Source organism: Triturus cristatus, chromosome 1_2, assembly GCF_964204655.1.
Source record: "Triturus cristatus chromosome 1_2, aTriCri1.1, whole genome shotgun sequence".
Taxonomy (NCBI): domain Eukaryota; kingdom Metazoa; phylum Chordata; class Amphibia; order Caudata; family Salamandridae; genus Triturus; species Triturus cristatus.
In genome coordinates this window covers 114512902-114530232 of record NC_140580.1, presented here as the reverse complement: position 1 = coordinate 114530232, position 17331 = coordinate 114512902, and the positions used below count along the sequence as shown (strand labels likewise).

The 17331-nt window shown below is 42.0% G+C and overlaps 1 protein-coding gene across 1 annotated transcript in view; it reads right to left on the bottom strand.

Annotated features, from left to right (window-relative positions):
* The window catches only part of SHTN1 (shootin 1), a 592071-nt gene that overhangs the window by 204205 nt on the left and 370535 nt on the right, over window positions 1–17331 (bottom strand). The window contains exon 12 of the mRNA XM_085603138.1: window positions 13962–14044. Within this exon, the coding sequence (XP_085459264.1) occupies window positions 13962–14044 (83 nt within the window). The remainder of the gene's footprint in view (window positions 1–13961; window positions 14045–17331) is intronic.

The window sequence follows — 17331 nt, the reverse complement described above, 5'->3', positions numbered from 1 at the left end:
AATCACAGTCGATGGAGGCAGCCTGTGAATCTGTTTAGATTTGCAAAAAATGTAGGACTCAATCCCCCCAAAGAACTGATAACACTATACAGAAGTAAATGTCTGTCAGTGGTGCAGGAGACTGGGGACATACAGCTGTAATGACCTAAGTAGCAGAAAACAACTTTTTAGCAAGGCTCTTAGAAATTTACAGATCCACATCAAGTTTTATCTCTCAAAGAAATGGGCCTTGATTTCATAGAAGACAAGGTGGGCTTGGCACCTATCTGGTTGTGGGTTCAAATTTGGTCCACTCCGGAGCTAAGCTTCACTCGGGGAATGGCAGAAGATTGTCTGAAACAGATTAATGTGTTAGACATCCCAATAATCAAGTACATAAAACCCTTCATGACTTGGGATTAACAAGTGTTTTTGAGAATACTAGTGAGATTTGTTCACACAAGAAGGCTCTGGCAAAGGACACATACCATACTCATAGAGACGAGATGAGACTCGAGAAAGCTCTGGGTGTGGCAGATTGTCTAACTTTGCAACACGTGCTAAAGATTCCGTGGTTACTATATATTAAAAACAGCCTCACCTGTCTCAGTCTAGGCCGATTATTTACATCTCCTTTAACCTGTATCACAGTATCAAAAAAAGAAATTAAAAGATCATTTATTAATCAAAGGACACTGGAACGATCTAAATTGAATTGTTCAAAAGCGCTCAGTCAAATCTACACATTATCTTTTTCTGTAAATTTTATAAGATGCAACGCAAAAGATTTATATGGCCGCTCATGTACAAATACCATTTAACTCAGTGCCGCCCTGCCCTGTATTTTTTACAATTATCTAATGAATTAGTATGGTGTACTGTGGCCTCATATCTTCTCTCATGGAGGAATAGGCGGCTGGACCACTTCGTCCTATGAATTATGAACTTAACCTTGCTTTTAAATCTACTGTTATATACAAATCACCGTTACCATTTGAATCATGAAAGCTGTATTCTTTGGAATGTATATTTTATATTTTGTGTTTTTTGTACTTTTATGATTTTAATAATTTAAGTATCGAATAAAGTGATTTGACTGACTGATTCATTTCTTGGTGGCTATTCCCTTTACCCGGACGTGGTTCGCTTCATTACCCCACTGCCCGTGTGACACAGTGTCCATACAATCCACTAAGTATGTTATTTTGCACTTTATAGTCCGCTTTTAGAATCCGTTTTTTGCACCCAATTTTAGCTAGGGAATATTTTAAAACACACCAAGAAGGTTTACTGCTTTTACAACTATATGAGTCCCCAACAATTTATACGTAGTTTTGAATTTTATTGCTCAGACGAGGAGTCTAAGGAAAAAGTGTGCTATGTGACCCAGTTATGTTATGGAAAGGCAATGATGCAGTGCAACTCAGTATTTTATATCTGTGATTTTATTGTGTGTGATCTGTTTGTAATCTGTTTTTTACTTTGTGCTTTTATGGTCTTTTTGGCAAGATAAAGATTTGATGATGATAACTCGATTTTTTTCACAATGATCTCAGAAAAAGAACATTCAAACCCTCCAAAACCTCCTACAAAAAGTTGGACATGTGTTCTGGAATTCTGGGCACGTATTGCACCCCACCATTTTCAACGACCACCAGTTGCTCCTGGTGATGGAGATTTGTCAGAGCACTATTCTGTGGGTAGTATTACGAAGAAAGGGTACCATGGTGGTACATAAGGAGGGTACACTCAGCAGTGTAGGCCTATACTAAACTGCTATGCCTCACACTTTTGACCTGCCACCTCAACACCATGATGGCATGGCATGCGTTTTGGGCTTTTATCCAGCTTCTGTGACTTCCTGGACATAGCTGAGGGTTCTTAGATCTCTTATCCCGCTTTATCTAAGCATTTTGCTGTGTAATATTGAATGTTTCTAGCAAGGGATGTACAGTGATATTTACTACGACAATTTTTCAATCCACTACAGCATCAGTGTAGTGAGTTGATTGGACAGTGCATAGTGGCACAATGGGGTTGGAGTACAAGTTTGTCTATTGGATGTGGGGTACAAGAATACGCCCCTAGACCAGTGGTTCTTAACCTTTTGATGTCTGGACATCCTACTTAATCATTACTGAAATCCAGGACCTGCCACTGAATTACTGGACTTCGGGTATGCCCCACTGAGTTCTTATTAGTATCTGGGAAACACAGCCTAAGCAATTTTGATAGGTGAAGAGCAAGACAATACGCACAATTATGGAAACAAGGATTCCTAAAAAAAAAATATATATAAGATTTTCCTCCATCAGGTTGATATTTTTTCTCAATTATCGGGATACCGCCTTAACCCGGATAAATGTGAAGTTCTACCTCTAAATGTCCTATGTCTTAAGCATTATTTTACACTCGGGGGTTTTTCCTGGCAACCTTCTAAGCTCAAATATCTAGCCCTATGGTTCTCCTCATCCATTGCAGAGACTTTAAAATTAAATTGTGATCATATTATCAAGTCTTCAAATGATACTATTGCACGTTGGCATCCTCTTTTTCTCTCTTGGTGAGGCTGATTAGATTCCATTAAGATGATGCTTACCCCTATGATTTTATATATTCTTTCTAGGATTCCTGTGCACATTCCAGAATAATATTTAAAGAAAATTGATTCTCTTTAAATTAAATTCCTTTGGAAAAATAAATCTCCTCGCCTAGCCTGGTCTGCCTTAAAAAAAGGACAAATCTAGTGGAGGCCTTAAATTTCCAGACTTCAAATCCTATCACTCTGCTTTTTCTCTAAAACAAGCTTCCCGCTGGCTTTCCTCAGATCGCCCCACTTACCCCCCAGTTTGGCTTTCTATAGAGGAATTTCTAATCTCCCCTTTTACTTTTCAGGAAATTCTTGCTTTCTCCAACAATATCGCCTTTTTACGTTTCCCCATTATTTCTTAACTCGTAAGATTTTAACTCCTCTTATACCTTCTGCTTATCCATCATCTTCTCTTTTTCATCAATCTATTTGGTATAATAAATCATCATGTATTAAAAACCGTACCATTTACTGGAAATCCTGGAGATCCAAGGGCTTACTTTGGATTTCCCAACTTTTGCATGATAATCGCCCTCTATCCTTCTCTGATCTTCAAACGAAATTTTTATAACCTAATTCTCATCTTAAACAATAACCTAATTCTTATCTTAAACAATATAACCTTCTACTTACTACTCTTATCTCCTTACGTTACCAACTAATCCCATACTTCCTATAACATATTCCACTCTTTCCTATATGAGACTCACCCCCCTCTGCATCTTCCATTTATAAGTGTCTATTATCATCCTTAGATAGACTCAAATCAAGAACTGAGTTGGCGTGGTAAACGGATTTACAGCAATGCTGGCCTACCTCCACTTGGGATAAACTGTGACTAAAAACCCACAAAACATCAAGAGCCGCTAATACAACTCAAACCCTTTATTTTGCTCATCAACCTCATATTTTCCACCTTCCACTTCATCTACCTGTTGGTCCTGTTCTTGCTCTAATGCGGATTTAAATAATATGCTATTTGAATGCCCAAATATTTTTCAATTCTGGCAACTATTCTGGTCCCAAATTGGGAGATTTTTAAAGTTAACATTCCCTTTTCTTTACCCAATATTTTCTTAAGTTCCTTGTCACCTCAGTGGCCGCAAACACCATCAAATTTCAAGCTATTAGACTTTGTATTGGCTGTAGCTTTTCACTTAACTTCAAATTGGAAACAAGCAGATAAAGTTACTTTTAGAGCTTGGTGGAATTCTGAATATTTCCATCACAGACTTGATACCAATTATGTCACCCCTATTTCTTTAGCAATTAAAAGATCTTTTGTGGTTTCCGCTTACTACATATTTATCGTTCCCATGTTGTAAATGCTTCAGATGATGTCAAGAAACAGCCGTAAATATACCTTGTTGTCTTTCTCTTAAAATTCTAAGATATTGTTGTTCATGCCTATATGTTTTATATTTAATTTACATTACGATTTTTATTCCCTAGGTATTATTGTGCTTACAGTGTTTAACATTATATCCTGTTTCTTTAAAAATTATTAAAAGTTCATAATATATTGCTTCACCCCATGTCCCTTCTGCTTTGTTATAACAGTTGTAATTCCGTATACTTTTATATTTCCAATGTTAACTGAGATTTGCTAAACTCTGATGTATTGCTGTTCTTTTCTTCTGACTCTCAATAAACTCAAACTTAAAAAAAAAACATTTTAGATTTTAATTGGAAGATTGGTGTTTTTGTAACTTGAACTGAGGCCACCGATAATCCCTACTGCATTCTGTTAGATGCTTTTGCACTGCTCCTAATAATCAGAGGATACCAACTTAATTTTTAGTCTCCTATTTCAAATTTCTTCACATCTTCAAATTTTTTTAATTTCTTTAATGTTACATTTTGTTTCTTTATTTTAATTCTCTAAGCAGTCATCGCAGACCGCAAGCGGCCCTGAACCACAGGTTAAGAACCACTGTATAAGACTATCAAAAGGGCCCACTATGTTTATATCCAAGGCGATAAGATTGTCCTCTAGTGGTAGGAGGTTTTGTGCTGTTTGAATGATTACTGCATAGGAAGATGGTGATGTCCTTTATGCATCCATCAGCATTTTCTTGTTACACACTATGCTCACCCATTGTTTCCACTCTCTATGCGACCATTCTTTGGACCCATGCAGTGCACACATTGTGCACCCTGTCCACATACACTTTGTACAGTTCCAGGCCAGTCTCTGCAACCTCACAGGAAATACTCTGCGCCCTCCATTGGACAAGCACATACCATGCATCGATCAGCACCCACAGTCCCTGCACCCATAGAGTCAAACATGAAAAATGCCCGTTCTCTGCCCCTACTCACTAACATGGCAGGACTTGCCAGCCGGGCAAGCAGTGAATCCCCGGAGATGATTGAGCCCCAGAAGGCCAGTTTTTGACAGTTGGAAGCCGGTTTCAGTCTCCAGGAGTGTGGTGCACGTTATGCGATCCAGGCAGCAACCTGAAAGAGTTGCTCAGGTTCTAGCACGCATTAGTAAGTCTGCACACAGGGGCTGAATTTATCATTTTTGCCAGGGCTGTTTCAGTGCCCAGTCCAGCCCGGCTCACGAAGCCCACTTAATGCACATGAAGTGCATCCTCTCAGCACACTCTTTGAACCCATTCTCAGCACCCCCAGAGTGCACACTATACCCGCCCACAATGGATACGCTCTGAATACACTCCACGCCCACATTGCATCCTCTTGGTACACTCATAAAACACATCGCAAAGTGTCTTAATGCTGCGCTACAGTGAGCAGACAGTGATGGCCTCTTATCACTTTGATACACCCGGAAAAAAGAAAATACTGTGGGCAGGCAACAGAAGGTGAAGTGGGGCCACCCATTCAGCCTGTGGGCCGCGTGGATGGAAAGGGTGCAGCAAAGCATATACCCTCTGCTATCTGGAGATCGAATTTACCCATATTTTCCTTTGCATTGCTCCCGCAGAGTGGGCATTGACCTGGGTCTCCAGGGGGTTGGTCAGAGGTTTCAGGGAATGCCTCAAGGGAGGAAAGGAGCATGAGGCTGTGGGTTTAGACTTGATTATGGTATGATACTTGGATTATATTGATGTTCGAAGATGATGCCAGACTGTTTTCTTTGTTGTGAGAGAAGTTAAAAAAGATACGAGCGTCTGATACAACAAAAAGCAAGGCAACTGATTTTTGCATCCCGGTGTGCTTACTGTGTCTTTTCCCGCTGTTTCCAATAAAGAGGCTGCATGCTTTGAATCCTGACTCACCTCAGGCAACAAACTATGCGATGGCAGTACTGACTTCAGAAATAGTGTTACCCAAATCCATTAGCAGATCCAAATTAACTATTATTCACTGAAGCGGTTTTCAAAGAGAAAACAGGACTGTGGTCTCCAGAGTTGCAGTCCACAGAATTTGACGTGGAAAGCAACACAGAATTGCTGTACACTTTGTTAATATCTTTGTGGTTTTCACTATGCATGCCATTTAAACGAATCATTGAAACATGCTTATAACAATTTGTTTTATTTCCAGCCTCTGAACGCATGCACACATTCTTGCCAAACTACCTGAAATCCAATCAGCTGATAACATGTCCAGAGAGAGAATATGAAAACTCACAAACATTCTGAACAATATGAGGAAATGTACATAACATATTTTGCCCATACAGTCACTTGAATACATATTACAGCTGTTACCGCCCAAATAAAGCACTAGACAGTATTTTCTTGCAGAGCAATCTTTGCATTCAATTGACTTCAAATATATTAAACACACACACACTATTTCCATCTCATCCAGCTCCACCTCTCCAAACGCACCCTCCTCCAGCGATGGAGAAATAGAGAACAATGCAGATACATCCGGGGACACGAGACCAGGTGATTTTTCTTTTTTAAGGGAGGTACAGCGAATCGGAAAGGGCAACAGAGCACAACCAAGAAGAACAGATCAGGAAGCAAGACCCGTAGAGGAAAGAGAAGGACAAAGAAGAATACAGAAGGAAACTAAGATCCGGAGACAACAGGAAGTGATTGACAATGCGGAGGAAGGTGTTAATGTTCTCAACCTCTCCTCCAAGACACTGACCCATGATATGATCTCACTTTTGGAAAGAGGTTTAAGCTTTAACCCAAAAACAGAGGGGGATATATGCAGTATAAAAATTGATTTGTTTAAATTTGGGCAAAATCTTAAATTAAAAACGTTTTTCACTGATAACCCCATGCCTAATAAAAAAACTAAGAACATTCCAACTGGTCTCTTGTCAGATGAACTTAGCATACAAGATGTGCATGATACCCACCTACTGCTTTCACTTACAGACAGAGAAGACACCACACTAGATAGACCGTATTCTTGAAGACCTAGAGGTGTACTCAGATCACACACTGACCAGTGGTCTTAGGAACAAATCCAAATGGACAAAGACTCTACCAGGTGGTAACGCAATAGACACTTTCTACCAACTAGTACTAGAAGACATCAACAAATATAGGGACCTAAACAGACCTATGAGATCTAGGCACGGGGACAATCTCCTCCCAGGTGAACGTCAGGCTCTCAATACACTAGCCACTGATGATGAGATTATGATAAGAGAAGCAGACAAGGGAGGTAACATGGTCGTAATGGACAGACTAGATTACAACAGAGAGAACACAGCACAACTGAATGATGCAACTTGCTACGAGAGCCCTCCTCAGAACCCCATAGGACCACTAACACTCAAAATCAACAGACACCTGATGGAGTGGCATAGTGCCAGCCTCATTGATGACGAGCTGATGTATCTGAAAGTTTTTAGACCTACATTCCCGTACCTCTATACCCATCCGAAGATACATAAACATCTGCCTTTCCCACCAGGCAGAACCATTGTTTCCGGAATAGGGGGACCCACAGAACGCCTTGCCGAATACGTGGACCTCTTTCTGGGCCCATTAGTGCAGAATCTCCCCGCCTACATCAGGGACACTAAGCATATTCTCAGTATCCTCTCAGATCTGACATGGGAACCGGGCAGGATCCTAGCTACATTGGACGTCATAGCATTATACACAAGTATCAAACCAGAGTTTGGTCTCAAGGCCATACAGAAACATCTTCACAAAAGAGCAGCAACCCAGTGGCAGCAAACTGAAATGCTAATGTCAATGATGGAACTTATTCTAGAGAATAATGTGTTTTGTTTGAACAACATTGGTACAGACAGAAAAGGGGAGTAGCCATGGGCTCCAAATTTGCGCCATCCTTTGCGAACCTCTTCAGGGGTGATCTTGAGGAGGACTGGATCTGGGGCAACAAAGGCAGCACATACAGTGATTCCACAATCTTTTGGGGCAGATACATTAACAACTGCATCCTAGTTTGGTCTGGCACGAAGGAGAAACCCGTCCAATTTTGCACGTATCTGAACACTAACTCGTACGACATCAAGTTCACCCACACAATCAGTAAGGTCAGTGTCACCTTTTTGGATGTAGAACGGTTTGTTAAGGATAACACACTACATAGCCGCCTGTATCGCAAAAATAGTGTCTGTAATGCAATCCTGCACGCAACAAGCGCACCCCCGCCACACCAGATCTCAGCTATCCCCTTTGGCGAATTCACCAGGGCAAGAAGAAATTGTAGTGACGATGAGGACTTCAAGTCCTGCCTAGCCAGCATGAAAACACGCTTCCGAAATAGAGGCTACACATAACCTAATCTAGGAAGAGCAGAGGGTAGAATCAAGAGAATATGTAGAAACGACACACTCAAGGACAGGGTACAGAGAGTTACAGACAAGCAACCAGTCAGGCTCATCACAGACTTCAGCAACCTCAGCACCATCCTGAATAGGAGTCTTAAACACTGGAGAATACTAGCAGGTGACACCTCCCTTAAATGCCACATCACCAAACGACGACAGATCACATATAGAAGAGGCAAGACTTTGAGATCAAGACTCAGCCCTAGTTTCCCCACAGAAAATAAGCCCACAACTTGGTTGACACAGAAGTCACTAGACTTCTATAAATCCAGCTGCTGCGGCGTGTGCAGGTGGGCCAAGAGCAACATGAGGGAATTCTCTGGACACAACAAACTACACTATCAAGTCCAAGATCAACTGTAGCACCAAATATGTAATATACGCACTAGAGTTTTCATGCGATCGTCTCTATATAGGCAGTACCATCAGGACGAGAATTAGTGAACATGCCAGAGCCATTAAACAGCAGGATGCAAGGTATCCCATGGCACTCCACGCAGCAACCTGCCCTGCAAAAGGGATTAACAAACGTTTTACATTTTATGGAATTGAAACAAGTCATACCCAATCCCAGAGGTGGGAACAGGGAATTAAGTTTGAGACGCGCAGAGGCCGCATGGATCATGCGCTTGAGAACGGTTGAGCTGGGACTCAACAGCAACCATGAGCTCCACTATTTCTTAGGAGATTAATTTCTGTATAAAATGATGCATCTGGTATTGCGACATGTACACTGATTCCACATACCATATCATGTGTATGACTGCTTTCCTGTGATTTCCAACTGTGACAAGTATTGCTGTTTCCATGATGTGTGTCCTCCTGTGTTTCATCGTTTTTCATCATTTGTATCCAGTGTTTTAGTGACTTCACGGTGTGAAAAGTATAATGTTCATACTATGCGAGTCCCTTTGTTTTTTCATCGCTTTTCAGCATTCATATTCGGTGTTACATTTTCTCTTTGCCCAAAACTGACACCATGACACGGACGCATTGATTATGGTCACTCTTTTGGCGTGGCCATCACCGCTGTACAAATCTCCATGATTTGGTGCAATTCTGATGACTGCCAGTTTATCTTCTCTTATATGTAATGCTTGACACATTTATCGCTATGAATGATATACCTTAATCTTCTATTTAATGTACTGTTCTTGTTGATATGATGCACCTTAATATACATTGCTCCATTGGCACTACAAAACCGCCACTAAGGTTACCTTGAATGACATGTAGCAGACATCGCTCAGAGCGCTTTGAAATGTGCGTACGCACTTGCCAATTTGTCTGTATATACGATGTTTTGCTATTTCACTGGTGGTGTGGTGTATTACTTACCCTCTCACATCTTCCACAATCTCACAACACTTCACAATTGCTGCCGGTAATTTTAAACATTTCCTACACTGACACACAGTACATGCTATACCCTTCCTTTTCCTCTTTTGTTTGAACCCCTGCGCGCAACCCATTAGAGCCCCACTGTTGTCTACAGAAATCCAGGGTGTACGTTCTAGTTTGTGTCAAAATGACAGTATTTAAGCACTTCCGGGACGCTTTGAAACCACGTCCGGTTTCTAAGCGCTCCCGGGAGGAATACAGCCATGGTCCTAGCATACTCGCTGGAAGGCATTTACTTCATTTTTTTCTCCCCTCAAACTTGGGCATGTGGATACGAAAGTATGCAGCCTATCTAGTCAACTGCCCTGGCTTTCCAAACGGTTTCGATACGTAATGGCATATTAATTCTGTTTGTCTATCCTCACAGAATGACGGATTGACTAGGCGTGATCTGGCCTTGTTTAAATAATTGCTTAAGGATTAGCTGACCTAATCGTGATTCACTCTATAGAGAGTTTGAACCCCAAGGCAAGTGGCCTCGGCTTACGAATACTTACCAGACCACAGATCAGACCTTTACTATTATGTTACGTTCACCTTTAGTGATTTAACTTACTTTATTTCAACAGATTAAAATCAGAATACCTAGACATTATCACAAATTGAAATTCCTCAGCAACATACCGGTTGGGACAGTATACCGGTTTGTTAGGTGAGTTTCCCACATGCTTTCACGACCATGGTCACCAGTATTCTAGACCTCCGTATACTTGCAATGGACTCAATAACGAGCTACCCTTCAACACTCTTCCAGATTCAGTCACCTTCACTTTACAAGGATCTTGTGGTATTACCCGTGACCGGCCAGGTTGGAATTATCACCAGCTTATAGGTGAGGGACTATGTAAAAGTAGATATAATCCAGGTTGCCAATGGAAAGTGGAAAAGGGTTTATTTCATGAATAAATTCACCCACGACGCCCGGCTTCCACAGATCCCAGCACAAACTGACAGTTGCTAGGAGAACCGGTGGCAGTGAACGTCGCAGAGCGCAGACATGCATTTAACCATAAACATGTTGACACACGAGATGGTCGCATGCAAGAGCCTCGTTGAAGACTGCATGCGCTGCGATCATCTCGTGCATGCAACAATGACGTGCAAGTAATAATGAAATCACTACAACAGTCTACCTCTTGTACTTGTTATAGTACTTTCCATATGGATTGTTCTACCTTCTTAAGACTAATTGGTTCTGCCCATTGATTTTCCACAGGTCTCAGTTACTGTACTATCATATCAGGTATGTGCCCCTTCCCCTTCATGCCCTTCTTATTCCCGCCTTCTCCCTCGCTCTCTTTTTTCCTTTTCCTGCCGTTTCCACACCCCCCGTACCACCACCGTCCCTCCTCGGTTTTCACGATCATCCGTCACACTCAGTTTACACTTTTTATAATGCCGTGGTCTGCTCACTTCGATTGCATCTCTACTGCATGCTGCTTCCACGAACAGATTTTGCTGGTCTAGTCTAATCAGGAGTCTTCTCCCATAGTAACCGTATTTTGCTCCTTACTCCCTATCAGCCAGTCGTGACACAAGCATGCACACAAAACACTTGCATGCTCTCACGTTTTCCCAGCTGTTCACATACAAATGATGTGTCATTCCTTCACTATCGGCAGACACAGACTTGTTAGTCCTCTGACACTCCACCAATAATTGCCTTCACATTGAAGGTTCCCGCAAGTCACTACGAAGTCTACCACAAGTCTCTATAAACTCAACACATTGACGCATGTGTGTCACATAACATGAAATGTGTGAACTATTCTATGACCATGTTACTCATGGGATTTCCCCACTACCACTGTAAATGAGCTTTTTGTATCATTTCCAGCCCTGAGGAAGTCCAGGGATATTTCCCTTCGGACGAAACACGTATTGGCTGGACCAGTTGTTCGAATAAAATCACTAAGAATCATTACACAAATTCTCATGTGCTTCCTCAAGTTTACTCTATTGTAATGATTTTTAACACTGTAGCATGTGCATAGGAGACAGGAAATCTAATGAGAACCTCCCAACTAAATGGCACAAGCAGTCACACGACAGAGACCAATGATATGACTAAGTAAATCCAAGGCGAAAAACATCAACGACCAATTTACTAGAAAGAGCAATCAACACAACATGACTAACAATACATTTCATGAAAGAAACAGCAAGTTCAGCTCTCAACCCAAAGACACTATAAAGACATCAACTTAGACCAACAACAAGATTAACAATTAATTCAGAGGTATCAAAAATCAGCAGAACTAAATTAAAAATGGGACAATCAATAAGTCTAACAATTAATGCAATATGACCATCAATAAATCTAAAGACCTGCAACAGAACTCCTGACCAAATAGATGATATCAATAACATCAGTGACTAAATCAAGGAGATGAAGACTATGTAGAAATGAACATAAACCTCTAATACCTTTATGATGTGATTCTCAGCAGCCACTTCTGCCTAGATTTTTAGGTCTTGCCTAAGCAGCGCATGCGTGGTCTCGAAGACATGCTGTATTAAGGTATGGACTTTAAGCTCCGCCCATATTTTCAATTGGCTCCACTTATTGTTCTTTGTAAATAATGGCTTTGGATTTGTGAATTGGCTTAGAAGTCCCTCCTTAGCACCTCCCTCTCTTTTGTTACCTCCCATGAGGACAGCCCCTCTTACATGTGTCCTTACTCTCTAGGATTCCTTAACAGTAAGTGAGCACTGTTTAGTTAATATCTTGCTGAAACAGGCACTGCATGCTGCACGGGGGCCCTCCACATTTCTTTTCCATTTATTTACTTTTATAGCACACCACGCTTTAGTTTTAAACATCTTAAGCGAAAGTGCGGCGTGCTACAATTGCTACAAAAGTCAATAAATAGAAAAAAAGGCAGGTGGACTACATATTTGTTTGCCATTTATTGACTTTTGTAGCAATGGTGGCATGCCGCGCTTTAGATGTTTAAAGCTAAAGCGTGGCATGGAATGATTGATACAAAAGTAAATACATAGAAAGAAATTGTGGCAGCTCTATACAATTTTTTCCTATTTACTTTTGTTGCAATCGTGGCATACTGCACTCTAAATTTAAACATCAAGGTAAAGTGTGGAGTGCGGCGATTGTAAATAAATGCAAAAAAAGGCAGGCAGCCACCACATTTCTTTTCGATTTATTTACTTTTGTACCAATCGCGGCACACCGTGCTTTAGCTTTACACATCTGAAGTTAAAGTGTGGCATGCTGCCATTGCTACATAAGTAAATAGAAAAAAATTGCGGCTTCTGCACCTTTTTTTCCCTATCAATTTACTTTTGTATCAATCGCAGTAAGCTACGCTTTAGCTTTAAACATCTGAAGCTAAAGCGAGGGGGCAGCGACTGCATATGAAAGTTAATAAATACCAAAAAAAGGCAGGCGACCACCGCCTTTCTTTTCCATTTAGTTACTTTTTCACCAATCGTTACATGTCACACTTTAGCTTTAAACATCTGAAGCTAAAGCGCAGCATTAGCAAATGGCTTTCTGCAGTCTTTTCTTGTGCCTGTGAGGGGATACATGCTCCTCCGTCCTGCACGCCGGAATTTCAGTGTGTGCATCATAGATTTCAGAGAGTTTGAGCGCAACAACAGCCGCAGAAGTGGGCTAAGCTGTACCGTGCTTCCCGTGTGTGCCTGGTGCTTGGAAATCAATAAGGCAGGCATGGACCCAGTCCTGGGGGTGAGTTGTGTTCTTCATTATTGCAGGGCGCAGTGCCTTATCGGGCTAACAGTGGTCCACAGGGACACCTAGTATAGGGCGAAGGTACTGCACCCTTTGCTTGCTTAATGGATTTTCTTTTATTAGTTGTGCTACTGCTAGGATATTTGAGGAATTTTTTTTCCAACAAACATTCTTTTGCAATGCCAATAGCTCTAAATTTAACTAATGCGAGACTCATTGGATTGCAAATGCTTGTTTAAACTGTATTCTGCACCACTCATCTGCATGCATCCCTTACTTACTCTGCTATGGCCCTGACAACCATGTCCGACCTCTCTCTTATCTGATAAAGAGCTAGTTAATACCAATGTACGTGTGTTCCATCTGTGCTGAGAGGCAGGAGAGATTTAGAAGCGACCACTTTTTTTTACTTCGAGAGTATCTTCGGAACTCAGTAAATATTACTTTTTAGAATTATTACAATCCTTCTGGGATCATTGTTTAGTTAAGATCACAGTTTAATCTCTTGGTGTATGAACCATTTGATGCTATGTCCTCACCTGATTCTGTTTGAGCTGGCATTCCTTTCAATGCTATGGTATTGCTGGCTGATGGCTTCTTCCGAATAATCGACATAAGGGACCTGTAGAAAAATATAAATGCGTGAAATTCATTACTGTTTCACTAAAACAACGATAAAAACATTAGCATTTTTCCACACAGTTAGACAGACAATCAGCACGTGTTTGCAGTTTCAATGTTTGTTGGCAGCTGGTAAGTGGTTTCCCTTCGGATTGTCCATACATACCACGACCCACCCTCCCGAGGCACACATCACCCTAACCTTACGGTTCAAGGTAGAACTATACGCGGCAATATAAAAATATCACCAATTGTCTGGATTTGTAACATGAACTGTCACACCTCAGAGTACAGATGCAGCATTGGAGAAAGGCACCAAACCACTGCGTTACCAATTCAACCAAATTTGAACAGAGCATTATTTGTTTCATGATGGTCACCTTTCACAAGCAGTAGAAAGACAAAAGACTAGTAGGAAGCTTTGAACTGCATCTGTTTCTTGAACTACAAATGAAGGAGTAAAGAGACCCTGGGTGCCTTCAGCCTTAAATACCCACCTGCCCTTGACCATTCTTTATTAACTCCTCTACAATACTGCACCAGGACAGAAGGGCTAAGGCGTTCATAGATAGTTGCATCTCCTTACAAATAACCCTACCACTCTTCCTTGCCACTTTGTTTGCATGACATCATGGGTAATTACCATGCACCATCTACAATTCCAAACGCAGATCAAAGTTTCGACTCATAAGACTGATACTCTCATTCTTCCACATGAGTCAACAAATCAAACTTACCAACTCCTCAGTCATACCTTAATTGAACTCCTGCAAACCAGTCAAAACTAGCATTTTAGAAGCTTCAAGAGATATAAAATAAAGCAATGAGAAACATACTATACCTAGCCAAACCAACTCCAATCACCCTGGCTTTAAAAGAGCTGCACTAACTCAGAGTGGAGCAAAATAATTCAGACTCCTGTACACCATCTACAAAGCCTGTGATGGAAAAGACCAAGGCTAACTTGACAGAATAGTAAACCATTACAACTTAGGTCATAATTTCAGATCAGGTAATTCAAAACTGATCACCCAAGCCACATTAAAGAAAGGACGATGGGTGAAAAATCATCTTAGTTCAGGGCCCACAACTCTGAAATGACTTGTGCAGACACCTGAGGAAGCATCCGCCCTACTAGACTTTAAGAAAGGCTTGAAGACATACCTCTTCAAAGAAACATTTTCCAGATACCAAACCTCCTGTAACTGAGCCCCTACAATGATGTCTGGACACCATGCAATGTATAATTTGAAGTGCACAGACTAATGTTTTCCTAACATGCTACCAAGCAGTCTAGAACTTTACAGCAGGCATCCAAAACTACCTTCTGTCAGATCCTGTTCGGGGGGGGGCATAGGAGAAGCAGAGGCTACAAAGGCTGCACTTGAGTCTCAGTGGTAGTGATGGTGAGCAGTCCAAGGCTAAGGCTTCTCAGGGAGGCAGTGTGGACTGGGCTAAGAGCTCAACAATCAAATAAATATTCAAAAAGCAAATGTCCACCCAATTACTTTTCTTTTAAAGAAAGAAAGTACTTTAATAACAACAGTATGCAATACTAGTCACTACTACCAAAGAAAACAATTTAGTGCGCTCTGTCTCCGTTAGTCTCTTATCACTCGAGTGGAATCAGTCCTCACAGGTCAGCCTAACCTGCCTGGGCCCTCGGGCACACCTGCACACTCCAAATGGTAGCAGCATGCAGGCTGGAAGTTCTTTGTGTCTCTTCTCTACAGTGCTGGGGCCACTCTGGGGCCCTGGTGGGCAGGAACCAGCAGTCTTTGTGTAGCATTATCTGACCCAGGAACACGCTGGGTTCATCAGGTCTTCAACAAAGCCCCAACTGGGTCTGGTGACACTTGGCAAAAGCAGCCCTCCATGGTCTGATCACAAATTCAGTTGCTACGCAGTGCACAGACCAGCTAAATTTTCCGCAGTTGCGCTCCTACACAAGCCTACCACATCTTAGCACATGTAGTCGTGCACAGACCTACAACCATGGAGCAGTTGCAGGTCATGCCGGGCTGACTGCAGCTTGGGTAGTTGTGGCCATGCACAGGATAAGTACACTTTGGGAAGATGCGGCCAGGCTCAGGCCGACACGTATCGATCACATGGGAAGATGCACCCATGCACAGACTGATCATAAAACGCAATCACAGTCCTGATCAGACCTTAGCAATTGCTGTTGCAGTTCACTCAAAGAAGCACTATGGAGTGTGTGTCCGTGTGATATTTTGGTCCAATAGACATTCTCTAGCAGTAATTTTTTCTGGGTGGCCTATAGTCACTGGAGACTCACTGCACCTTGCTCCTTCAATGGTCTATCCTCCTGAAAGGTTGACAGGCTGCTTTACTGTCACCAGGGAGGTAGGCACCTAGGTGCTCCTGGATAAGTATAAAGTTTCTTCAGAAAAAGATCCAGACCATAGGTAATGCCCCTCACCTCTGGTGAGACTGGCTGTTGGGCAGATACCAGCATTACTTCCCTTGGCCATAGAGGGCTTGGATCATCAAGTGGGGCCACACATACACAACTGGCAGACAAGAGATGAGTAGCCACAGTATGACACTGTAAAACAGCTTAGGGTGAATCTCCTTTCAAGTATTTTTTCCAGGTTGTTCTCCGAACACAGCCCTTGCGTAAAATAAGGTTTCTCACGGTCTACAAACACACATCTGGCTGCGCATAGTTACACCAAGCAAGCTTCCCTCGCAGTTGACACAGGCTCAGAAAAGAAAGTGGAACAGCTGTGCGCTGTGGTTGGAAGTGAAATGATAACTACACAGAACCTGTTTGTCTTTTCTTGTAGAGAAAGGTGTTCAAGAAGCTTTTGTGACTGCAGCGACCATACACTATGAAAAGCGGGGGTTCTGGGCAGCGAATACTTTCTTATTCCTTAAAACCTCTCTCGGCTGAACCTCATTTGGCTGTGCCGACTATAACTCACCAGTCCATCCACCATTGGGTCACAGTGACATCTCTCACCCCTCCCTATCTAGGGTAAGGCGATAGTCACCGATTTTCCCGGAGCAGGGAAAATTTTGAATAACCTCCAGACAGAGAAAAACTCCAGCTTGGCAAGTTAATTTTTTTCCTAAACAAACCTGCTGTGCTGTGATGGTAGCCGTTACAATGGCGGTTCTGAAACAGCACAGAGATACTGGCCAGCAGGTGGGAATATTTCTAACAGGGCAGATGGTCTGCCTCCAGAGATACAGAAGCCATGTCCTCCATCTTCCTGGCAGGCTGTCCACCACGGTCTAAATGACTCCCCTGGTGAGGCTGAC